The sequence below is a fragment of the Bos javanicus genome, chromosome 18 (assembly GCF_032452875.1).
Source record: "Bos javanicus breed banteng chromosome 18, ARS-OSU_banteng_1.0, whole genome shotgun sequence".
In the NCBI taxonomy this organism is placed as follows: domain Eukaryota; kingdom Metazoa; phylum Chordata; class Mammalia; order Artiodactyla; family Bovidae; genus Bos; species Bos javanicus.
Window position 1 is genome coordinate 52,843,460 of NC_083885.1, and position 22,854 is coordinate 52,866,313.

The 22,854-nt window shown below is 62.6% G+C and overlaps 2 protein-coding genes across 6 annotated transcripts in view; one reads left to right on the plus strand and one right to left on the minus strand.

The window, feature by feature from the left end:
* The window catches only part of PPP1R37 (protein phosphatase 1 regulatory subunit 37), a 36,694-nt gene extending 27,801 nt beyond the window's left edge, over nucleotides 1-8,893 (plus strand). The window contains exons 2-13 of the mRNA XM_061388607.1: nucleotides 1,612-1,709; nucleotides 2,932-2,977; nucleotides 3,257-3,357; nucleotides 3,731-3,850; nucleotides 4,054-4,204; nucleotides 4,297-4,452; nucleotides 5,761-5,873; nucleotides 6,501-6,642; nucleotides 6,729-6,895; nucleotides 6,996-7,716; nucleotides 8,049-8,139; nucleotides 8,223-8,893. Of these exons, the coding sequence (XP_061244591.1) occupies nucleotides 1,612-1,709; nucleotides 2,932-2,977; nucleotides 3,257-3,357; nucleotides 3,731-3,850; nucleotides 4,054-4,204; nucleotides 4,297-4,452; nucleotides 5,761-5,873; nucleotides 6,501-6,642; nucleotides 6,729-6,895; nucleotides 6,996-7,716; nucleotides 8,049-8,131 (1,898 nt within the window). The 3' untranslated portion in view covers nucleotides 8,132-8,139; nucleotides 8,223-8,893. The remainder of the gene's footprint in view (nucleotides 1-1,611; nucleotides 1,710-2,931; nucleotides 2,978-3,256; nucleotides 3,358-3,730; nucleotides 3,851-4,053; nucleotides 4,205-4,296; nucleotides 4,453-5,760; nucleotides 5,874-6,500; nucleotides 6,643-6,728; nucleotides 6,896-6,995; nucleotides 7,717-8,048; nucleotides 8,140-8,222) is intronic.
* Nucleotides 8,894-12,974: 4,081 nt separating this feature from the next.
* Nucleotides 12,975-22,800, minus strand: NKPD1 (NTPase KAP family P-loop domain containing 1). Of its 5 annotated transcripts, none has more exons than XM_061388604.1 (5): nucleotides 22,286-22,800; nucleotides 19,688-19,800; nucleotides 18,396-18,839; nucleotides 16,432-16,563; nucleotides 12,975-15,079 (listed from the first exon to the last, which is right to left on the minus strand). In XM_061388604.1, exons 2-5 carry the CDS (start codon nucleotides 19,785-19,787, stop codon nucleotides 13,269-13,271), a joined length of 2,487 nt encoding a protein of 828 aa, XP_061244588.1. In that variant the 5' UTR covers nucleotides 19,788-19,800; nucleotides 22,286-22,800; the 3' UTR covers nucleotides 12,975-13,268. The 5 variants fall into 5 exon arrangements, with proteins under 5 accessions (XP_061244588.1, XP_061244589.1, XP_061244587.1 ...); XM_061388605.1 differs by having other exon boundaries at nucleotides 22,282-22,800; XM_061388603.1 differs by having other exon boundaries at nucleotides 20,569-22,800.
* Nucleotides 22,801-22,854: the final 54 nt, after the last annotated feature.

Here is a 22,854-nt window from a genome sequence, read left to right on the forward strand (position 1 = left end):
TTTTCTCAAGTTCATGGACCCCCTGGGGGGTCAGTGGGCCCCCTGCTTGGCGGATTCCCTGAGGACAGGCCAGTGCCAGTCCCCTCTCCCCCAGAGCTGGGAGACACCAGGCACGTGATGGCATGGCAGCGGGGGCAGCTGACACGGGGGAGGCTTCTGGTCACCTACAGCTAGCTTCTCTCAAGCTCCATGCTGCCCACTTCCACCCAAGAAAGAAGCGAGGGGTCTAGGATGGAGCCTGAGCTCTGGGGAGCCCAGGGCCTCTGTGGGCTTCTTTCCTCCAGCCATCCCTACCGAACAAAACAGAGAGTTCTGGAGTAGGTCTTCCGCTCTGCCTGGACCAGCTGCCTGGCCCCGGGGAGGCAGCTTTCCTTCCCTGGACCTTGGTTTCCTCCCCAAGAAGTCATGGTGCTGTTTGATAGGGTCAGGATGTTGGGCTCCTGGCCAGAGTGATGGCCGGAGGGAGCGTCCCCTGGAAATGCCTGCCCAGAAGCTCCACAGGGGCTCCCGCAGGCCCATCCCCTACCCACCCTGCAGCCCCCGTGTCCGCTCCATGCTGCTGGCTCCCTGCACCCGGGCCTGACCCTGTGCCTCCCTGGCTCAGAGCCCTTCCTTCCTGCACTCCTTGCTGCCCCTGGGCAAAATCCAGGCTCTGACAGCCAAAAACTGGTCTTTTCACCTGGCGAATGGCTAAACAAAATGCATACTTGGACAGTTACTACGCCGTACTACAAAGGGGCCGAAACTCAAAACTGTTCCGTTTCAGAAAGAAGCGGGCCGCCAGAGGCCACATACTGTTTACCACCATTTGTATGAAGTGTCCAGAAAAGGCAAATCTCTGCAGATGGAAAGGCTAGCCCTACCTTCCACGTGGTGGCAGGCCCCGAGATTCCCAAGGACAAGCCTGTGCAGGTTGGGTTTGGGCTGCACCCCTCGTTCATTTGGGGAGCCACTGTCCGCCTCTTTGGGGCGCCAGGGCCGTATCAGGGACTCCGACTGCTGCCGTGTCCCTGGGGCACAGGAAGCTCCGTTCGGTGCTGAGGGAGTTTCAGGAGTGAGGAATCTGAGAGGCCGTGTGGCATCGCCGTTAAGGGCTGAGTTCCGGCTCCACCACTCACCAGCTGTGTGACCCTGGGCAAAGTGCTTCACCTCTCTGAGCTCAACATCCTCATAAGGTCCGAGTGTGGCCTCATTCTCTCATTCAAAGGAAACCACAAATCAGACATCTGCTCTGGGTCTGGCCCTGTGCTGGGTGGTGTTGGGGACCCTGGGGGTGACCAAGAGAGCCCCAGTCCTGTCCTGCAGGGGCTCCCAGTCTAGTGGAGGAAGTAGCTGACGGGTAGAAAAATGGCGTGGTATTAGTTGTATGTTTATGTGAAGGTGTTTGGGGAGCTCTGGGGAGGTGTGGGAGGATGGGGTAACTTGGTTTGGGGGCGCCGGGAGACATGTCCCCAGAGTAGCAGTCACAGCAAGGGGCCTCAACAGCAGGACTGAACTCAGTGGGTTGTTGGAAGGAGGTTGAGAGGGGAGGGGGTGGCAGAGGCCAGTGGTAGGAATGGGTGAGTGAGGCCCAGGGTGTGGAGAGTCACCTGCCTGGGTCTTTGCCTGCAGCCCAGAATGTGACCGTGGACGAGATTATTGGTGCCTACAAGCAGGCTTGCCAGAAGCTGAACTGCAGACAGATCCCCAAACTCCTCAGGCAGCTCCAGGTATGCCAGGTGACTGGGGGTGGGGGTGGTCCCTGGGGTGAAGCTGCCCTCCAGCACCCTCTGGGCCCGTGGTGTCTGCCCCAAGCAAGAGAGGGCACACAAAACACTCCCCCTCCCCAGCCTAGCCGGCCAGCCAAGGGCTAGTATAAATATATCTTTGAAAATCCTCTTTTAAAAAAGTGGTAAAACCAGTCAGGCTTTTCATGAATATTTAAACAGTACAGAATATATAAAGTAGGAACTTACTCGTCAAGAATCATCCGCTCCCCAAATAAGTTCTCTTCCTCAGGGGAAAAGCCATGTATGTGAAAGTTAGAAGTCTGAATGACCAAAATAATGTATATTTTTTCTTTTAAAAAGTTCAAATACTGCAGATACGAAAAGCAAGCCGTTTCTCAATTCTTGCCCAAGTCCCATTCCCAGGAGTGCCCCCTGGTGGCAGCTTGGGGTTTTTGCCCTCTAGGCTTTCTGCTTTTTATAAATGGAGGAGTCACTGTCCAGAGGTGTGTAGACAGGTGGGCAGGTTCTGTTTTTTGTATGACTAAGGCCAGTCCATGGGGTCGCTAGGAGTCGGACACGACTGGGCGACTTCACTTCCACTTTTCACTTTCATGCATTGGAGAAGGAAATGGCAGCCCACTCCAGTGTTCTTGCCTGGAGAATCCCAGGGACGGGGGAGCCTGGTGGGCTGCCGTCTCTGGGGTTGCACAGAGTCGGACACGACTGAAGCAACTTAGCAGTAGCAAGGCCTTGCTGTGGGGCTTCTCTGGTGGTTCAGCCCATAAGGAATCTACCTGCAGTGTGGGAGACTCAGGTTCGATCCCTGGGTCTGGAAGATCCCCTGGAGAAGGGAATGGCAACCCACTGCAGTATTCCTTCCTGGAGAATCCCCATGGACAGAGGAGCCTGGCAGGCTGCAGTCTATGGGGTCACAAAGAGTTGGACACGACTGAGTGACTGACACACACACACACACACGGCCTTGCTGTGCCTCTGGCCTGCGTGCCCCTAGTCGTCACTCGCAGCTGCCTTCCCTGTCGCCCGTCCACCCTGGTCGTGTTGGTAAAGCACTGCCTCAGTGCCTTCCCTCTGGACGGGTCATTCCAGAATGTTTCAGGACTGCTTGTTTCAGAGCCCTGGCTGCCCCACTGTTAGGGACAGACAGCCTCACAGCTTGGTCAAGGGCTTCCTGCCTTGACCACCATCCGCTCTGCTTTCCCAGGAGTTCACGGACCTCGGGCACCGCATCGACTGTCTGGATCTGAAAGGTGTGTGTCTGGAAGGGGCCGGGGACCCTTGGGTGGTGGCCAAAGCTGGGGCCTCCCTGGAGGTGCCTGAGGGCAGGCAGAGCTGGGCCAGAGAGAGGTGTGGGCGTCCCCGGAGGTGAGACAGGTGCCTCGCGCCGTGCAGAGGCGCGGGGGTCTTTCCTCCCTGGGTTGGCCAGGAGCCCGTGTTTCCACCCAGCGCCCCGCCCCACACCTGAGTGCACATGCGTAGAGATGCGCCCATAGATGCGCATGCGCACACAGCGCTCTGTCTCGTCCCAGGTGAGAAGCTTGACTACAAGACCTGCGAGGCCCTGGAAGAGGTCTTCAAGAGGCTGCAGTTCAAGGTCGTGGATCTGGAACAGACGAACCTGGACGAAGATGTGAGCAGCCCGTCACCGCCCATTTCCACGCCCTGAGCTCCCTGCCCCTTAGATGTCTGGGGGGAGAGCATAGCAGGAAAGAGGAACCCCCTTGGACAGAGGCTGGGCGGGGCTTCTTGAGGAGCAAGATCAGGGAGACGGCCAGAGCGCCTAGAGGGGGGGGTGGGGGGTGGGGTTGGACTCTGGATGGGGCCCAGAGAAACGGTCTCACAGACTCACCCCAAGGATGGGGGCTTCCTAAGCAAGGGGGAGACATGGGGAAGCAGGCCTGAGCAGAGGCGTATGGCCTTCGGGAGTCTAGTGCCTCAGCCCCTGCCTCCTGGCTTCCCCTGGCGGCCGCGACCTGAGGCCAAGCCCCGCTGTCTCTGCCCAGGGTGCCTCAGCCCTTTTCGACATGATCGAGTACTACGAGTCGGCTACACACCTCAACATCTCTTTCAACAAGCACATTGGCACCCGGGGCTGGCAGGCCGCCGCCCACATGATGCGCAAGGTGGGCACCTCCGGCCCGCAGCCTCTCTTCATAGGGCCTGGTTCCACAGCCCTCCTTTCACCAGCCAGTGTCCCCCGCTATACAACCATGTGGCTCTGCTGCCCATGAGGCTGCTGGGATGTGTGGGGTGGGGGTGGGGGGCGTCCCCAGGGCGGGGAGGGCGGGGCCAGCCTGACCCCGCCCCTCACGCACCTGCCTCGCAGACAAGCTGCCTGCAGTACCTGGACGCCCGCAACACACCCCTGCTGGACCACTCGGCGCCCTTCGTGGCGCGCGCCCTGCGCATCCGCAGCAGCCTAGCAGTGCTGCATCTGGAGAGCTCCAGCCTGTCGGGGCGGCCCCTCATGCTGCTTGGTGAGGCCCCAGGGTGGCGTGCTGCTGGGCTCGGGCTGTTGGCCGGGTCCCCCAGGCCTGGCCGGTCACAACCCCCTCCCCCTCTCCCCCAGCCACGGCCCTGAAGATGAACATGACTCTGCGGGAGCTGTACCTCGCCGACAACAAGCTCAACGGCCTGCAGGACTCAGCCCAGCTCGGCAACCTGCTCAAGTTCAACTGCTCCCTGCAGATCCTGGACCTCCGCAACAACCACGTGCTGGACTCAGGTGGGTATGTGGTCCCTACCCGACCCCTGCTCCAATCCCCCAGAACCCACCGTGTGGCCAGCCAGTTGCTCGTCGTGCTGCTGACACGGGTGGCCAGGACAGCCCCAGCCCTCCCTTCATGGTAATGGTGCAGATGGGGCCAGGCTGTGGGAGCCCCGGGGTCTGGCCCCGACTCGGGATGAAGGAAGAGGGAACAGTTCAACTGTTCCTTCAGGGTGAGGTGCAGTATTGACCAGATAGTTGATAATGGGATAAAGGATCAACCAGAAGCTGTTCAAGGTGTGCAGGCAGGGACCTCTGGGTGGTGATGAGGAGGCTGGGCTGGAGCCAGCCATTTAAACAGCGTAGGGAAGAATCTAGGCAGAGAATACCAAATGCAGAGATCCTGAGGTGGGAAGGAGCTTATGCGTGCATGCTCAGTCACTTCAGTCTTGTCATACTCTATGACCCCATAGACTATAGCTAGCCAGGCTCCTCTGTCCATGGGATTCTCCAGGCAAGAATACTAGAATGGGTTGCCATGCCCTTCTGCAGAGGATCTTCCTGACCCAGGGATCAAACCCCCATCTCCTGCATTGTAGGCAGATTGTTTTAGTGCTTAAACCACCAAGAAAGCCTGGGAAAGAGCTTAGACGTTAGATACCTGGGGGGAAGAGCCCCAGTGAGCCCGAAGCTGAGTGAGCAGTGAAGAGGGACTAGTCCCAGGGCCTTGTCAGCGGGAGGGATTTGATTTCCTCCTGGCTCACTGCCGAGCAGAGTCGCTTGGCCTCAGTGAGGACAGGGTTCCAGGGGAGGGAGGTGCAGGATCGGGCAGCAAGTCCAGCGCCTTCCTCCAGGGCATCTGGCCCTGGACGCCATGGTCAGTGAGCACCTACCACGTTCAGGGCCTGTTGGCTCCTGGTTCACACCTGTGAGTGAGGCAGAGGTCTCTGTCTCAGGAGAGACACAGCCAAGATACATTAATAATGTCTGTTAGATGGTGAGACATGCCGTGAAGAGAAACAAAGCCATGATGGTGGACAGAGCTGTCTGCTGCGGGTAGGCTGGCCAGGACTGTCCTGTGAGCGGGCGAGATTTGAGTGAAGATCTGAGGCAGGTGGGGGAGGCCTTCATCTACTCACCCAGAGGACGAATGATCCCTGGGATTGGAAAGCTGTGTGTGCCAGGTCCCAGGTAGTGGGGCCAGAGCCTGTGGGGCTGGGCAGGCCGGGGCGGGGCTTTCTGAGCACTCGAAGGTGGCTCCTGGGCCAGCGTCCCCCCGGGGAGACTCCCCAACCATGGACAAGACTTGCCCACGGGCCTCCCCAGGTCTGGCCTACATCTGCGAGGGCCTTAAGGAGCAGAGGAAGGGGCTGGCGACCCTGGTGCTGTGGAACAACCAGCTCACGCACACGGGCATGGCTTTCCTGGGCATGACGCTGGTGAGTTGGCTGGAGAGGGAGGGGGCAGCGTGGCTCCTCCAGCACCTCCCCCGTCCCCCTTCTTCCTCCTCTTCCGCGGTCCTGGCTCATCCTGCCAGTTGGGGAACCTGGCCTCTCCCGCCAGCCCTGCTTGGTCTCTGCTCCGGCTCCTGCTCCCTCTTTCTCTGAGGAGGGCAGCCCTTCCTTCATTGCCTCTCCACACCCAGCACCACAGCCTAGTACAAGAGAGTGCCTTGTGCCAGGGGAAAGCGTTTTGCATAGAAAGTTAGCATTCCTGGAAGTCTTCAGTAAGTCTTGAATCTCTTCATCACGTAGTATTCAAAGCAAGCCCACAGGGTACAAGGACTCAGACCCAGGTTAAGAATTACCCACAGCCAGGCCTGTGCCCAGAGCCCTCAGGAGGCTGGCAAGGTCAGAGGGTGGGCCTGGGGCTGTGGGGTGGCTGGATGATTGGAGGGCTGGGGAGTGGACGGGGCAGCTGGCACTTGGGAGATTGCGTACCTGAGGGATTCGGCCCAAAGCAGGAAGGTGCTGGTGCTCAGATTGGGGGCACTGCCAAGGAGAGCCTGCCTCTTTCCTGACTGGCCTCCTGGGCCTTTCCTGGCTCTTGTGCGCCAACCCCTCCAGCCGCACACACACAGCCTGGAGACACTGAACTTGGGCCACAACCCCATCGGGAACGAGGGCGTGCGGAACCTCAAGAACGGCCTCATCAGCAACCGCAGCGTGCTGCGCCTCGGCCTGGCCTCCACCAAGCTCACATGCGAGGGTAGGGCACGGGGGATGGTGGGCCCGGGGCGGGGGGCGGCCAGCCGAGTGTGGGCCTGTGGCCAGCCCCTGCGGTCCCCCTCCCAGGCGCGGTGGCAGTGGCGGAGTTCATCGCCGAGAGCCCCCGCCTCCTGAGACTGGACCTTCGGGAGAACGAGATCAAGACAGGCGGGCTCATGGCGCTGTCGTTGGCCCTCAAGGTGAACCACTCCCTGCTGCGCCTGGACCTCGACCGTGAGCCCAAGAAGGAGGCGGTGAGCGGGCTCTTCCCTGCCGGCAGGTGGGGGGCAGGCCGGGGACCCGCTGCGGGCAGGCCACCCAGAGCCCGAGCCCGGCCCGCTCCTCTGCCCGCAGGTGAAGAGCTTCATCGAGACGCAGAAGGCGCTGCTCGCCGAGATCCAGAACGGCTGCAAGCGCAACTTCGTGCTGGCGCGGGAGCGGGAGGAGAAGGAGCAGCGGCTGCAGCTGTCGGCCTCCATGCCCGAGATCACTGTCACCGAGCCCCAGCCTGACGACGAGCCCCGGGAGGAGCCCGCCGCCGAGGCACAGGAAAACGGGGCGCCGGGCCCCAGCCCCGGGCCGGACTCAGACTCAGACTCAGACTCTGAGGGGGAGGACAGGGACGAGGCGGATGGGGAGGGGGCTGAGGCCCCCTGCCCCACCCTGGTGCCCCCCACGGACTCCCTGGGCCCTGGGGACAGGAGCCCCCCAGGCTGCCCCTCCTCCCCCGCCGAGCAGCGCATCTCCGTGTCCAGCCCGGGCTGGGGCCACAAAGTGTTTGTGGTGACCCGGGTGGAGAGTCCACCCGAGAGGGCAGAGCCTCCTGTGCCCCCCGCCCCTCCTGGTCCCGTGTCCCCACCCGCCTCAGCCTCCCCCCTCACCTCACCTTTCCCGACGCCCACTGAGGCCGCCAGCACTCCGGACCCTGGGCCGCCTGAGCCCCAGCCACCGCTGGAGCTGCCCCAGGTGGGGCCACCATTGCCCAACGGCCTGAAGCCTGAGTTCGCCCTGGCACTGTCCCCAGAGCCGCCCCCAGGGCCTGAGGCCAAGGTGGGAAGCTGTGGCCTGGAACACGGTGAGAGGCGCCCTGGGGCTGGGTGGCGGGGCCCCTGGGTGCTGCATGTGACCCTGGCCGAGCATCCACCCGTGGGGTGCCTCAGTTTCCCCTTGAAGAAAGTGGACCTTGACAGGGACGAGTGGGACTGGGTTCTCGGTCCCTGCCTTACTCCCTTGAGTCCCTGGGAGCCCCTTGGGGGTGGGGCATGTCAGGTCTGCTGACTGGAGTCTGAGGGTCTCAGTGGCCCCCGGACCTGTGCTCCCTTATGAGTCTGGCTCAGGCAGGGCTCCTGCCCCCAGCCCTCCCAGCTCACTGGAGGCCGCCCACCTTTCTCCCCCGACCCCCCACAGAGCTGAGCTGCTCCAAGAACGAGAAGGAGCTCGAAGAGCTGCTCCTGGAAGCCAGTCAGGAATCTGGGCAGGAGACACTGTGACGCTTTAGGTGCGGTGCGGGCCAGGGCCAGGGCCGGGGCCGGGGTCTGAGCCCCAGCTCTGACAGGCTCTCCCCTTTCTCTCCTCCCGAAGCTCCCTGTTACCCGTCGGTCTTCGAAGAGCTGAGGCCAGAGCCATGAGAATCTGCTCACCCTCACCCCCAGCCTTCCGAGGCCCGGGACACCAGAGGGTGGGGGCCTTCCTGGGACCCCCGCCCACCTGCCCACACAGCAACACTACACGGGGTGCAGGAGCTACAGGGGTGGCCCTCCTTGCCCTGACTGAAGCACTTCTATTTATGTGTCGACACTCGAAGACTCTGGGCTGGGGGTGGAAGGGAGGAGGGAGTGGATGCGGTCTCCAAAGTCATCCGGCTCACGAGGCCCCAGCGCCTCTTCCCAGGGGCCCATTTGGCCAGGCTTGCCCCATCGAGGGCAGGAGTCCTAGGTGGTGGCGGGATGGCCCCCCAAGGCCCCGGGTGCGGGGCCAGGCTGGAGGCGCGGCTTGGGAGGGGCGGTGAGCGCTGGTGGTGGTGGTGGTGGTAGTTGGACTTGGTGGAGCAGCCCCAGGCAGGGTGAGGGCCTGGGCTGGGGTGGGTGGGGGGAGATGGGAGCCGAGGATCAGAGCTTTCTTTATCTTAAGTGCAATAAATCTTTCAGGGAGCTGGGGTGGGGAGCAGCCGGGGCTTGGAGACCCTGCTGTCCGGGCCACGTGAGGCTGCGCCCTGAGAGGCACTACAACCCGGGGTGGGGGGGCGCGGGGGTGGAGGGGGGGTGGGCAGAGGGCGGGGGAGGGGCTGCTCCTGTCGGTGCAACTCTGTTCACACCTTTTCTAATAAACCAGAGCTGGGTTCCCCGTTTGCCTGCTCTCTGCTTGCGCTGATCCTGGGTCTCCGCTGTGGGGGCTCTGGGCAGAGCGAGGGGAGGGCAGGGGCGCCACAGGTCCCGGCTGTGGAGCATCTGTGGGGATGTGTGGAGGCCGTCCCAGAGGAGAGCCCTGAGGTGGGCGGAGCTGGGTCTTCCCACCACAGCTGCCGCCCCTTCCTCAGGAGCCCAGGCTCCTCTGTGTCTGACACAGCCAGTTCGTCCCTGCTTCCACTCCCCTCTCTTCCGAGGAAATACCTTCCGAATACCTCCCAGCTTCAGGTCCAGCTCGGGTTCAGAGGTTATTGCTGCCCATTCAGACTCTGTGACCCCCACGGACTGTAGCCCCCACAGGTTCCTCTGTCCATGGGACTTCCCAGGCAAGAATACCCGAATGGGTTGCCATTCCCTTCTCCAGGGATTCTCCCCGACCCAGGGATTGAATCTGGGTCTCTGGCATTGCAGGCAGGTTCTTTACTGCCTGAGCCGCCAAGGAAGTGGGCCAAGGAGAGTGGACAGCCCAGCCCCGTCAGCCCCAGACATCCCAGGAGGAGGACGCCCACCCCTGGAGCCTGGCGGTTGCCTGGTCACTGCCCACAGGCACCGAGGTGTGGCTGGAGGGCTGTCGGGCACTTACTTCTGGGAAATCTGAGTCTCACCTTTCAGAAAAGGTGAGAACCACTTCAGGGGAAGGCCTTCGCCACCTGCTCCTTTGCTTCGTGGGAGGCCGGCTCGGGTCAGGAAGAGGTGCGGTGAGAAGACGAGAGTCACAGCATTGATGACTAGGAGCCCCTTCCGTTCGTATGCAAACTGGGGGGTCTTCTGCCCCAGTTGCCTGAGCTACTGGGATGAACACCTTGAGTCACCAACCACTACGGTGTCCTAACTGTCCTTAGGGCAGCCACAGCTGGGACTCTCTCTCATTTGGGCAAAGGGCTGGGGGAAGCCATGTACACTGGTCGCCAGCCCGTGGCACCTGCCCCACTGGCAGCCAGGGAGACACCGACACAGTGTCCGGGTGCCGGGCTGTGGGCAGCGTCATCCTCTGGTACAGCTGTGACCAGGTCAGGGACGAGCCCCTCCAGGCTGCCCTGCCTCCAGCCCCCGCTTCTTGGGGAGACCCAGGAGTGCAAAGTTTCAAAGTGCTGAGAAACCACAGTCCTTTGCCAAGTTGGGGTATTTTCAGTACAGCCCCCTAAAAATCTCAGTAGGTTTTTGGTGAAATTTAGCCATTGCCCAGGAGTCAACCCCGGTGGGGGCTTTTGGTCCTTATATCAGTGTTGGGTGCTTATCCATCCCCTTTGCTGTCTGCCTCCACCTCCAGGCCAGGTGGTTAACAGACTGGGCGGAGGGGGGCACGTGGGGAAGGAGCCTCTGCCTCGTGGGGTGCCTGGGAAGGCTGGGGTGCCCAGCCTTGTCCCTGCCCCTTCCCTTCAGCTTGTGGTAAGGAATTAAGCCTTTCCAAGTTCATTCAGGGTTGAATTGTGACCCTCCCCCAGACCTCGGATGGGACTTTGGAAACAGGGTCTTTATCAAGGTATTCAAGTTAAAATGAGGTGTAGGATGGGCCCTGATCCAGTATGAAAAGGGGGAATTTGGAGACAGGGACAGACGTGCTCTCAGGGAAGATGTAAGGACACCAAAAGCCTTGTGAGGATGGAGGGCTTGTGACGCAACCACAAGCCAAGGACGCCAGAAGCTCGAAGAGGCGAGGAAGGGCTCCCTTTCCAGGTTTCTGAGGGGGCATGGCCTGACAGCTCCTTGATTTTGGACTTCTGATTCCAGAACTGTAAGGAAATAAATCTCTGCTGTTCTGAGCTACTCAGTTTGTAGGATGTAGTTACAGCAGCCCCAGGAGACCAGTTCTGCAGTTCTCCTGATTTTCTGACTTTAAGAGTCTTGGATCTTGGAGGTAGAGATACCTTTGGCCAAGGGTTTTGTGTTTTTTTTTTTTTTTTTTTTTAAGGCGTGTGTCTCAGCTTAAGGGATCTTAGTTCCTTGACCAGAGATCAAACCTTGGCCCTCAGCAGTGAGCCTCAGAGCCCTAACCACTGGATCACCAGGGAAGTCCCTGGCCAAGTATTTCTTTCCTTTGTCTTCAGCCATCCAAGCATCACCCAAGCTTGTTGTGAACACACGAGTCCTTCACAACAGCTTGACATTGTACCAAATCTTAAAAGATCTCAATTCCCTAATGTGGGAGATGTTTATTTTCATGCATGTGGGCATTCCGGGTGGCAGACAGCTGTTCTCCATGAAGTGACTCTCGGAAGCCAGGACCCTGCCCTCTGGTGGCTCTGCCATCCCTGGGTCCTCAGGAGACCCTGCATCCAGCAGGCAGGCCGGGGAGGAGAGTGGAGAAAAGGCAAGCCTGCCTCTTAAGTCGTTGCCACGATGGGAAAAAGATGCACACTTCCACTCCCTTATAGGCACCAGTTCCCAGCAAAAGCCCCACACTACAGAGAATGCTGGGGGATGGAGCCATCTTAGCCACACCCAGCCCCTCTGACAGCCTCTCTTGGTTTGTTTTTTTGATGTTTTTTTAGTCTCCGAAAGCTCTAGTTTTGCCAGGTACATGGCTAGAATCTAAGATAAAATTGGGCAACAATTTGACCACTGCTGCATGCCCTGTTACGGGGAGCAGCTTCCTTCAGGGGTCTGGGGGCAGGGGAGGCGGTCCTCAGTCCCACCCCTGACTTCGGTCTACAGGTTGGTTCTGCCTCCCCAGCACCCCGCTCCTGGGGCCAGTTTGTTTGCAGCCTAGACTCTGCCCAAGTCAAGTGGGCTGAGGAAGCAGAAAGGAAGGGAAGCATGCTGCCAACAGCGGCACATCTTTGGAGACACCCATCTGAAGTGTCAGGAGGACCATGTCTCTCTCCGCGGTGGCTTCTCTTGAGCAGGCTCTCCCCCTGCTGTTGGAAAACAGCTCAGCACGCCTGGGGTTTATGCCACCAGTTCAGCCTTGCCAGGACTGCCAGTGCTTCAGTCCTGGCAGCTCTTTTTAAGTCACAGGCTGGTTCTTTCTGCCCCATGTCCACTTTGAAGCAGTTATTGGCCAGGGATTTTGGGGTGCTGCGCCCAACCTTGGAGCTACGGCATGAGGGCAGTACCCGCACTAGGCTGCCTGGCCTGGGGGTGGGTGTCTTCACAGAGGTCCTGGCTTCCTCTGGGACTGCCCTCTTGGCTCTCAGGGCCCCGGCTCAGAAGTCACATCCACCCCCGCCCCCCCAGCCACTGAACTGGGCCAGGCACACCATAGGCCTCAGCTTGTGGCTCTTTGACCAATGAGAACTGGGAAGCTGTCCAGAGGAGTGGTGCCCCCAGCCTAGGTCTCTGTCCCTGAGATGGAAAGGAAGCTGGTGAGCCATGATGGCAGAGGCTGGCCCTAGGAGGCCCCCCACTTTGGCTCCATGTGCCCCATCTCTGCGCCTCAACTTCCCTGTCCTCAAGAGGCTCATCTGGTGGGCCTGGAGTGACCCGTAAGGCAGGCACCCCCCCTGGACAGTTAGTTATCCGGGAGAGGCAGAGCCACCAGCTCCTCCAGACTGCGGTGCCAGCAAAGCCTAATTAACCCATTATGCCAGGGGAGGAGCCACCCCGAGAGTGGAGCAGCCTGCTGAGGTCACTGGGGACACCGCCCTCGGAAATACCAACTCCTGCCCTGCCCACGGAGGGGCAAGCTCAGGTGTGGGGACAGGGACCTGGATCCCCTGAGGCTTGGGTGCGCTCCACTGAGTCAAGGAGCACATCCGTCTGGCCCTCATAGCCCCTGCCTACGCAGCCGCACCTGTCGCCCCCGCAGCCCCTCCCGCCTCCGGGATGTCAGCGAGCAGGCTGCTAGCTGAGCCTGCCCGACTCCCTGGGAATGCAGTGGACTTGGCAGGACAAGGCAGGCCTGGTGCCCAGTCCTCAGTGAGCTGGGGAGGCCAGGGCCATCTCTGCTTCTCAGCGTCCCTGCCCTCATCAAGGAAGACCATTCGGGGGCTTTCACATTTTCATTTATTGCACTTGAACCCCGATTTCCTCATGGGTCCTTCTGCCCAGCTCTCAGACACACACGCTGTCCCATTCCTGGTGGCCATGGCCTATGGCTCTCCCTGGCTTACAGATTCATCTGGGACATATGGGCACCACAGGCCCCATTCTGGACACTGGCCCCTGGGTCTTGAGCCCAGCCAGGCCCCCTTCACTCTCATCTGGGCAGATGCAAGTGTTGTGCCCAGAAGTCTTACATTCAAGGTCCACCTGGGCTGGATTGCCCCTGAGTCAACGGCACTCAAGCCATGGGTCTGGGCTTGCCCCCCTGCGCCCAGTCCCGGGGATGGTGGGCTTCGCTGGCATGCACAGGGGAGTGCCCTGCAGGGTGGCCTGCCCGGGCCGGCCCGGGGGCGTGGTTGGCTCCGTTGGCGGCGTGGGGGCTGTCGCGGGCAGGGGACTTGGGCGGGCTGGGCGGCTTGAGCGCGCTGACGGCCCGGATGAGGCCCATGCGGCGGCGGATGGAGTGGTCCAGGTTGACGGTGCAGCGCAGGAGGCTCTGCGCCTCGGCCACAGTGAAGGGGAAGTCGGCGCCCAGGAAGCGCTCGAAAAGCTCAGGGTCGCCGTCCAGGTCAAGCACGTTCTGCAGCGGCTTGGTCATGGTGTGCAGCTCGCGGCTGTGGTCGCTGAACACGTCCCAGAGGCGCGCGCGGGCCTCAGGCGCACCTCCGGCCTGCTGCCTGTCTTCCAGGCACTGCAGGGCCCAGCTAAGGCGGCACGGCCACTGGTTGGCGAGCACGACCCAAGCCACGGCCTGGCGCGGCGAGGGGCCCCCGAAGTCCCCCTGCTGCTGCTGCAGCAGGCGCACGGTGATGGGCACGGTGTTGACGATCCGCCGCATGGACACCACGTTGTCGGGCACGTACTCGTAGAGGCAGTCGCGCTCGTCGTGCAGGCAGAAGAGCGCTTCGCGGATGCGACGCGCCGCCTCGGCGTCGATGCGGCTCTGCTCGCGCTCGCCCCCCGCCTGCGTCTGCACCTCCAGGAGCTGCGCGCCCTCGCCGCCCCTGGCCCCGGCCCCGCCCGGCGGCCGCAGCTTGCGCGTCATCTCGCGATAGAGCAGGTCGTCGCGGCTCTGCACGGCGTCGTGGAGGAACTGCAGCTTGGTGCGGCGGCCCATGATGGGCACCGAGAAGGGCAGCGTGACGGTGCGGTTGAGGAAGAGGTAGCCGTTGTCGGCCGTGCCCTTCATGGAGCCGGCGCTCTCGAGGCACGCGGCCAGGATACTGGGGTCCACCACCAGGATGAAGATGAAAGGCGCGTGGCTGTCGGACAGCAGCGTGTTGATGGCGTTGAGCACGCCCACCACGCGCTCCGGGTAGCACGTGTCCAGCCCGGTGACCTCGAGCACGACGCGCAGCCGGCGCCGCTGGTAGATCTCCAGGAAGCACAGGAAGTCGGTGAGCAGCTCCACCTCCTTCTTCACCTCGCACATGAAGCCCAGCTGGCTGCCGAACTTCTCTCGCGACACCAGCCGCTCGATCTTCTTGCGCTGGCTCACAAACAGGTGCTTGCCCACCGAGTACACGGCCATGAGCAGCCCGGAGCCCGACAGCGTGGTGGCCGCGCCGCCGAACACCCGGAGCAGACTGCTGTTGGTGGCACGGTGGCTCAGCGAGCGGGCACCCACCGACAGGTAGAGCAGCCCCACGCCCAGGCTGAGCACGGCCAGCAGCGCCAGCAGTGCCAGGCACACACGGTGCCGACACTGCCACTCGCGCTGGCGGAAGCCCTGCGTCGTGGCCGCCTTCGTGCCCAGCACTGAGTACACGCTGAAGGGCAGCGCGCCGTATTGGTGGCGGATGCCCTCGCACAGCGTGGTCACCAGGCCGGCCCATAGCTTGTCCGTGCCCGCGTACTGCCAGGCGCTGAAGCGGATGAAGAGGAACTTGACGTTCTTGCGCCGCAGGTGCACCTCAGTGATGATGGGCCGCAGGAAGACCAGGTACCACAGCAGCTTCGGGAAGGCCCAGCCCTGCACGGGCCGCGGCCGCCACTGCACGTGCTCCAGCTCCTCAGCCTCGCGCTGGGCTGCTTCTTGCTGCATCAGCGCTGAGGAGACCGAGGGCGCCGGGAGGGGGTGGGGCACGGTGTGAGCCGGCTCAGATCAGCACGGGGGCCTGGATGTTAAGGAGCCCGGGGCCATCCCCAAGCACTGGGTAGGTGCACAAGGGCGGAAGGAGAGGCTTGGAGCCAGGCTTGAACAGGGGAGGGTCCAAAGTGGGGAGGTGGGATGGTGGGGTCAGAAATAGAGCCCCCAGAGGAGAGAAGATGGGTTGGGGCAGCCAGGTGCTGAGGAAGGGAAATGCAGGGCCGCAAGGATACCTCCTGGCTCCCATTTTCCTGGCTTACTGCCCCTCCTCCAGCTCTCAGCTCAGCTGTCACCTCTTCCAGGAAGCTTTCCCTGAGACCCAAGCTGGGTCAGGTGACCCTGAGCTCCTCCACTGCAGCCCTGCCCATGCTGGGTCCTCCCTGTCTGGGGGCAGGTCTGTCTCTCGCACTGGTCTGTGAGCCCAGGAAGGGCAGAGCCCCGGTTGTTTTGGCCACCCCGTGTCCCTTGGGTGCTGGGAGAATGTCTGGAGGACTGGATCGTGAGAGGCTGGGGGCAGGACCTTCCTGCTGGGAGGGTGTGAGTGAAGCAGAAGCTTTGTTTCCTTTTGCCTTTTGGCCAGATCTTTTCTCCTCCCAGGACCCTGTTTTTTGCTCTGTGACAACAACATGATGTGGGCTTGTTTAGCTCCCCAGGGCCGGGCACACAGGGGTGAGTCACCTCCGGTTTCTCTGGCGGTGACTGGGGATGGGGGCTGAGCTGCAGCTGGGTTTGAACCTGCTCTTGTTTTCAGTTAACATTAGCTGTCAGGGGTCTTGTGGGGGCCCGGCCCTGGGCCCAGGCTAAGGAAAAGAGATGGGCCTGAGGAGCACAGAGCCCAGGAGGGACTCGGCAAGAGCCTGCAGCCTTGGCGAGGAACCTGGGCTTCCTCCCGAGGGTGCTGGGGAGCCATGGGAAGACTTCTGAGCAGGAGCAGGACAGGGCTAGATGTGTATTTTATTTTTTGTCGTTATTTGCTTAACTTTCTGACTGCAGTGCGTGGCATGTGAGGTCTTAGTTCCCTGACCAGGGATCGAACATGCACCCCCTGTAGTGGCAGCACGCAGTCTTAACCACTGGACCACCAGGGATGTCTCTCATCGATGTGTTTTTTAGAAAGGTTCCTTGCAGTGGATTTGGTGGGGGAGGGGGCAAAGGCATGGGGAGGGCCCTGGTTAATGCTGACTTACGGGCCTCTGGCCTGAAGTCGACTGACCCCAGGGGCAAGCAGGTCTTGGGGAAGCCTGGGGCAGGGCAGGGACCCAAGGCTCCATTTCCCTTAATCCCTCTCCCCCGAATACCCGCAAGTCCTCACCTGTGATCTTGTCCAGCATCATGTGCAGGCGGCAGCCAAAGGGGGCATAGAAACCCACGGTCACAGGGACGGGCACGTGGCAGAGAGTCTTGGCCAGGCAGCTGCAGTAGACGTCATCCTCTGTCAAGATGTCTGGGGGTGCCAGGGGTGGGGAGGGGAAACCCGAGTCAGCGAGGCTGGCCAGGCACCACCCTGCTCCCCTCTGCCCTCCGCAGTGCTCACCCTCTCCCTGCACCGCTGGCAATCCCTCCCCATCTCCCAGCTGCGACTCAGGCCAAAGCCCCCAGCAGAGGTTTCTGTGGCCGCAGGCAGCCCCCTCCTCTGGGACCAGATGTGCCCGTCTGGGTCGGAGGGCGCCAAAGGGTCTGGTGAAGGCCAGGCCCTCTGTCAATGTCGTGGTCTGGGGTGGCCCTTCAGGGCGCAGCTGTCCTGTCTGAGACCTGGCACAGGGACTCCATGTGCCAGTGCTACAGGAGAGCGGGCCTGCTCTCCCCCTATGGGCCCCCACTGAATGCCAGTTCTTGGACCCAGAGTTGGGGCGCCAGAAGGGTACAGCTGGGTTGCAGGGGGGTGGCTACTGGCCAGTCTCGTGGTGCTCGGTGGGGACGACACGCCCGCTCTCATAGAGGCCTCTGGGCTGCGTTATCCATCCCTCGCCCAGGGCCAGTGCTTGGCCTGGGGGCACAGCTGGGAGGGCAGGGGGCAGACTAGGGCCAGAGTCAGCTAAGGCGGCAGCCAGGGAGGACCTGAGCCTGCTCTGTCTGGTCGCTGGCTGACCTCACCTCACTGAGCCTCTACTTGCCAGTGTGTGAAATGGGCATCATGGCCACAAGGCTGCGCTCTATTTTTTCTCTATTGATGAGGTTGTGCCCGACCTGGAGATGAGCTCAGCTGTGCTCTATTTTCAAAACAGCCCTCAAAATCAGTGTGAGTCCCCACCTCTGCTGCCACCTCCCTGGTCAGGTCGCCAGCCCCTCTCGCCTGGACTCCCGGAGTCAACGCTCATGTCATGTCCCAGAGTCAGCTCTGGGCCCTCATGGCTCCTGCCTCAAGAGCAGGCCGACCCCTCACTGCGGCCACGAGGTCCGCAGAGTCTGGCCGCCTTCGGCCCTCTTGGACCTATCTGGCCTTCCTCCTCACCTCCCCCGACCCAGCCACATGCACCTCCTTGTTGCCCCTTGAACTGGCCACCTCAGAGTCAGTGCATTTGCCATTGACTCAAGAGAACGGCCCCATGTTGCTCAAAGGTCGACTTAATGGGGTCTTGCCTGATGACTCTGCTTAATTTGCAGACCCCACCTCCTCTCCCTGCTTTATCCTTCCCCCAACATGGTTATCACCTGGTGACGCTGTTTGGAACTTTCCTATTGTTTCCTGTAAACCCGCCTCCCCCAACTGCCTACAGAATGTGAGCTCCATAAGGGCAGCCATCTGTCCACCCTGCTCCCTGGGGCACTCCCAGAACAGAGCCTGGCACTCCTGTAGGTGCCACACCTAGGCACAGAATGAATGAATGAATGAGTGAGTGGCTGAGTGTCACTTGTCAATGTCAATCACGACACCGACAGAGGGCCAGTCCCCTCCCATGGTTGCACTGCTCTCTAAATCTCCCAGGCCGCTCCACACCTCTGGCTGTAGCTGCACACTTGACCCATCTCCTCCACCCCAGAGCTGGCCAGCAATCTGGTGCTCATCACCCACTGCCCGAAGTCAGGAGGGCTGGGGGAGAGGAAGCAGAGCAAGAGTGTCAGCAGAGGGAGAGAGCTGGGGCCAGGGCCCTGGCCTGGCCCGGGACCCTCGGCTCCTGACAAGTGAAGAAGTGGTGGCTGCCCCGAGGCCCAGGGTCGGGGACGAGTGCCCTCCAGACAGAGCCTAGACGGAGGGGTGAGGAGGGCAGGCCCCAGGCCCAGGCGGGAAGCAAGGTGGCAGGGACAGAGCCTGGGAAGGGGAGGCTGGGTGAGCACCGGAGCTGTAGGAGGTGAAGCAGCCGCAGGCTGCGGGGGCGGGCAGGGGCCGGGCGTCCGTGGGCCTGCTGGGCTCCAGGAGGGTGCCGGCTGTGTAGGGCAGGGCTGGGCCGCCGGTGGCCAGGGTGCTGGTCGCGGTGAGTGAGTTGGGGGGCGGCTGGGGGGCGGTGGCCGGCTGCGCGGGGGCAGTGGTGGTTGCAGGTGGCCCCTTCTGGACCCCGTGAACAGAGCAGAGACGCTGCTGCAGGGGCTGGGGAGGTGGGGGCTGGGGCTGCCGCCTCTGCTGCTGCTGCTGCTGGGTGGGGGGCTGGGGACCCCGGCGACAGCCACCGCGCCCCCCCTGGTGGTCGTGGTAGGCCGGCTGCCGGCATGCCTGTGGGGTTGGCTGACAAGACCTGTGGGCACCAGGTGCCGCTGGGTCATGGCACCTCTGATGACAGCGTCCTGGAAGGAAGGAAGTGGGGGTGACTGGGCCTGGCTCCCCGAGCCCTGAGGGCACTGGCAGGAACCAGGTCAGGTCTTCAGGTGGAGGGGGGCTCAGGAGAAATCGGAGAGAAGATGAGCAAGGGGTGAGGGCGGAGGGGCAGCCTCGCCCCATGGCTGGGGTGGGAGGGAGGGGAGGAGGTGCAGAGGCCTGGGCTTCAGCCAGGTTAGGGACTAGAGTGGGGATGCTGTCCTGGAGTTCCTACTCCCCCAAATTCCCCAGTCCTCAGGGTGTCCCCCAGTGCAGGCACTGAGAATACTCCATTGGGAGCTGGCCCGCTTGGTCCAGAGGCCAGAGTGACGGGAGGTGACTGTGGAGAGGGGACAGGGTGGGGACTAGGAAAGGAGGGCTGGGCCTCACACCTGAGCTCAGATGAGGCCCTCGGGAAGGGGACTGCCCTGGGAGGCCCCAAGGAGGCTGAATCAGCCCTGGTGGGCCATAACCGCCCCCTCCCGACCCCTAGCAGGAACACCTGTGGTCACCATGAGAGGCTGGAGCCCCACTTCCTTCATTCACTCATTGTCGGAGGGGGCTTGCCCTCTGACCCCTCCCTCCCACCACTTGGCTCCCCCTAGGTGGAGGGCAGTCCCCCCAGGCCTGGTGACTCGGGGAGGAAATTCTTCCCATGCTGGGGGAGGAGGGGCAGGTCAGGTGGGCCTCCCAGGGTCCCCCAGGTGTCTGTGAAGACACCTCTATGGTGAGTGCTGGTGGCTTTTCTCTCTTGGGGCCTGAGGGTCTTCTTCTGCTTGGCCATCCCCCTCAGCCACCCCTCCTTGCTGCCAGGACCCCCCCAAAACTGAACCCCTACCTTTTCGGTGCCCCAACTCTGGGTCCAAGAAGTAGCGCTCGGTGGCAATCCGGGGGGGCAGGGCACCCTTGGCAAAGTGGACGGTGTAGTGCTGGTGCATGATGGCCGGGGGCCTGCTCAGGGAGGGGGCGGGAGGGGCCCAGCTCAGTGCCCAGCACCCTTGGGTGCCAGCAGCCAGAGCCTACCCCCGGGGCAGCTCCCTGAGACCTGCCATGGATGAGCCCCCCTCCCTGATGCTGGAGTCCCCAGGTGGGGTGGAGATGCTCCTCCAAGAAACACTGGGAGGTCTGGACGGGGTCAGGGGCGGACAGCGAGGCCCCAGGTTGGACGGACGGTGTTAAGGGGGGTGATCTGGGGTGTTTGGGAGCTACTGGGCGTTTCCAAGAGGCCGGGACAATGGGGGTGCTGAGCTGAGGTGGGCTGGGAGCTGGTGGGTGGTTGAGTAAAACCAGGGGGGGACTAGGTATTGGGGTTTGTGCTGTGGGATGTGGGGGCTGCCGCCCTTTGAAACCAGCGCAGTCAGTGATGAGAGGTGGGAGCGGTGAGCCACCCAGCGAGCGACTGGAGTTTCAGGGCTGGGGCGTTAGGGACCTAACGAGGGGTTGGAGGGAGGGGCATTCTCGGGGAGAAAATGAAATCTGCGTGGTCTGATTTTGGAGAGGCCGAGAGAGCAAATTCAGGATGACGCGGGGCGGTGGGGGGCGCCGGGTTTAAAATGTGAGGCGCCCATTTTAAGGATGGGAAGGATGCTGTTTAGAGGCGGGGACCGGTGGTGGGGGGCCACCGAGGCGCGGAGGAAACGCGGTGGTGAGGGTTGGGGACCAGGCGCGCGGCCCCCGCCCACCCCACCCCACCGCCCCCCGGCCTGGGGTCTCCCATACCTGAAGGCAGCCTCGCAGCCCCGGCTCTGCGCCAGCCCCTCCGTCCGGCAGCGGCAGCGCGGGCTCGACTACGCGGAGGCCCCGGAGCCGGAGCCTGGGATCCGGGAGCCCAGCCGCCCGACCGGTTTGCCCGCCCCGTCCCCGCCCCGTCCCCAGCAAGCCCTCCCAGTCCCCGTCTGCTGCGCTCCACTTTCCAGGACTGGGGGTGCCCCAGGTAAGGCACGGAGACGGCAGGCCTCGGTGCCGCCCAGGGAGGGCCCCGCCACAGGTCTGCAGGTCTGGGCGCCTCCGCCGGGGCGGGCAGGAAGGAAGCCGGGAGTCCAGGCCCAGGGAAGGAGCGATCCCAGCTTCGGGTGCCAGCTCCTCCTGGGCCAGGTGACTTCCCCTCTCTGAGCCTGGCTTCCTCACTGCTGAGTGGACTGGCATCTGGGCCGGCCTCTCGCGGCCGTCGGGAGTCCGCCGAGCCCAGCGCCTGGCATTCGGCAATAGGCTCCAACCGACCCACTTACCGGCTGCTCCAGATGCTTCACATAGTGAGGATACGCGAGTGCCTGGCTCGTCAGGAGCCACGCTCGGTGGACATGCTTTTCCCTTTTGGGGCCCGACACAGTTTGTGGGATCCGAGGTCCCCAGCCAGGAACTGAACCCTGGCCCCAGCCGTGAGAGCACAGGGTCCTAACCACTGGACCACCAGGGAACTCCCATGCGCTTCTCTACAGTAACCCCCTTTCCCCTAACCATGCCCCCACGGGGTGGGGGTGAGGCCTGCCCTGCAGATGAGCAAACAGGACCGACAGAGTCCACTGGCCCCAGGTCTTAGGGAGGCCAAGTTGGGCTTTGCAAGCAGCGTTTCTTGCCGGGTAGTGAAGGCGCCTCACAGACATTCTTGGGGGGTGGGGGTGGGGAGGGAGCTTCTTAGATACCTTGGAGGGGGCCCCTCTGCTCTCCAGGGTCCCGTCTCCCTGTGGCTGCTGCCGGGGTGATGGCACCAGCAGAGGTTCCCCCCGGGAGGTGGGGGAGGCAACCCCTGAGCAGCGCCCAGGACGAGAGAGGACACTGACGGGCCCTGCGAGGCGCCCAGTGACCAGACGCCGGCCCCTGCAGCCCAGCTATGCCTTCTTCCCTTTTCACCAGGCCTCCCAGCAGCTTCTTCCTCCCCGTCCCCCGCCAGCTTAGGACTCTACCACCCCACCCCCCACCCCGTCCTGAGCAAGGAGGCCAGGCTGGCGTGTTGGAGTCAGGGGTGGGTGGGTCTCTGGGGGCTCCTTCTGGACTGCCCCTGGGCCATTCCCCCGCTCCCGCTCCCCCACTCCCGCCCTCCTGCCTGCAGAGTTTAGCTGAGTGACCGAGATTCATTCGGGACTCATCCCGGACAGTGCCAGCCCCGAGCCAGGGACCCACAGGGAAGCGCAAGTGAGCAGCCACTGCAGGGGATTTGGTGGGCTGTGGAGGCTGCAGGAGTAGGAGTTTGAGAGGCGGGCGGGGGGGGCGGGGGAGCCAAGCAGGAAAGGCCCGTGCTAAGGCTCGGAGGCAACCCAGGGACTGCGGGGCTCGGCTGTGTGTGCTGGGGAAGGGGCTGCATGCGGTGTCTGCACCAGACGCTGTGAAGGCAGAGCCCCAGCCCCTGGGGGGGTCTTAGGCAAGGGGACCCCTCCTCCTCCCATTCAGGTCGATCCCAGCCTCAGGTTACAGTTCTGAGGCCGGGGTACTTACCCACCTCAGGCAGCGAGTGGCAGAGCCCGGCAGAGTCCAGATGGGTGATGCCCCCAGATGCTATGAATGTAAACAGGGGAGGTGGTGGCAGGGGGTGGGGTGTGGGTACGGAGGCTGAACTGCCCAGAGACTAGTCAGCGAGGCCATTGTTCTGGGTATGACTCGCATCCGCCAGGCACGTGAAGCGTGTATTCGAGAGTGTGTTTGTGTGTGTGTGTGTTTGGGGAGTTGAGGTGTCTGGCCCACCCACTCATCTATCCTTGTTCCTGGCGGCCCCCCCAGGCCAGCCCACACCTGGCAGCAACTCCAGGGGCCGCTGGCCGCGCTCCCAGGGAGAGGTCCATTCTTTGGGCCCCGCTGAGCAGAGAGCACCTCCAGACTTGTCCATGCTGGCAAGGCCACCCGTGCTGGGGGCCACCCTCCCCTGCCGGGTATGCGGGGTGGGAGGCAGCCAGCCCCAGGGCTGAGGCTGGGGCAGAGGGGACTCGGCGGGGAGGAAGCCACATGGGGTACTTCCACACTGGGCCCATGACACACACAGTCGCTTTGCCCCTGCCCCCAGCACTCTATAGA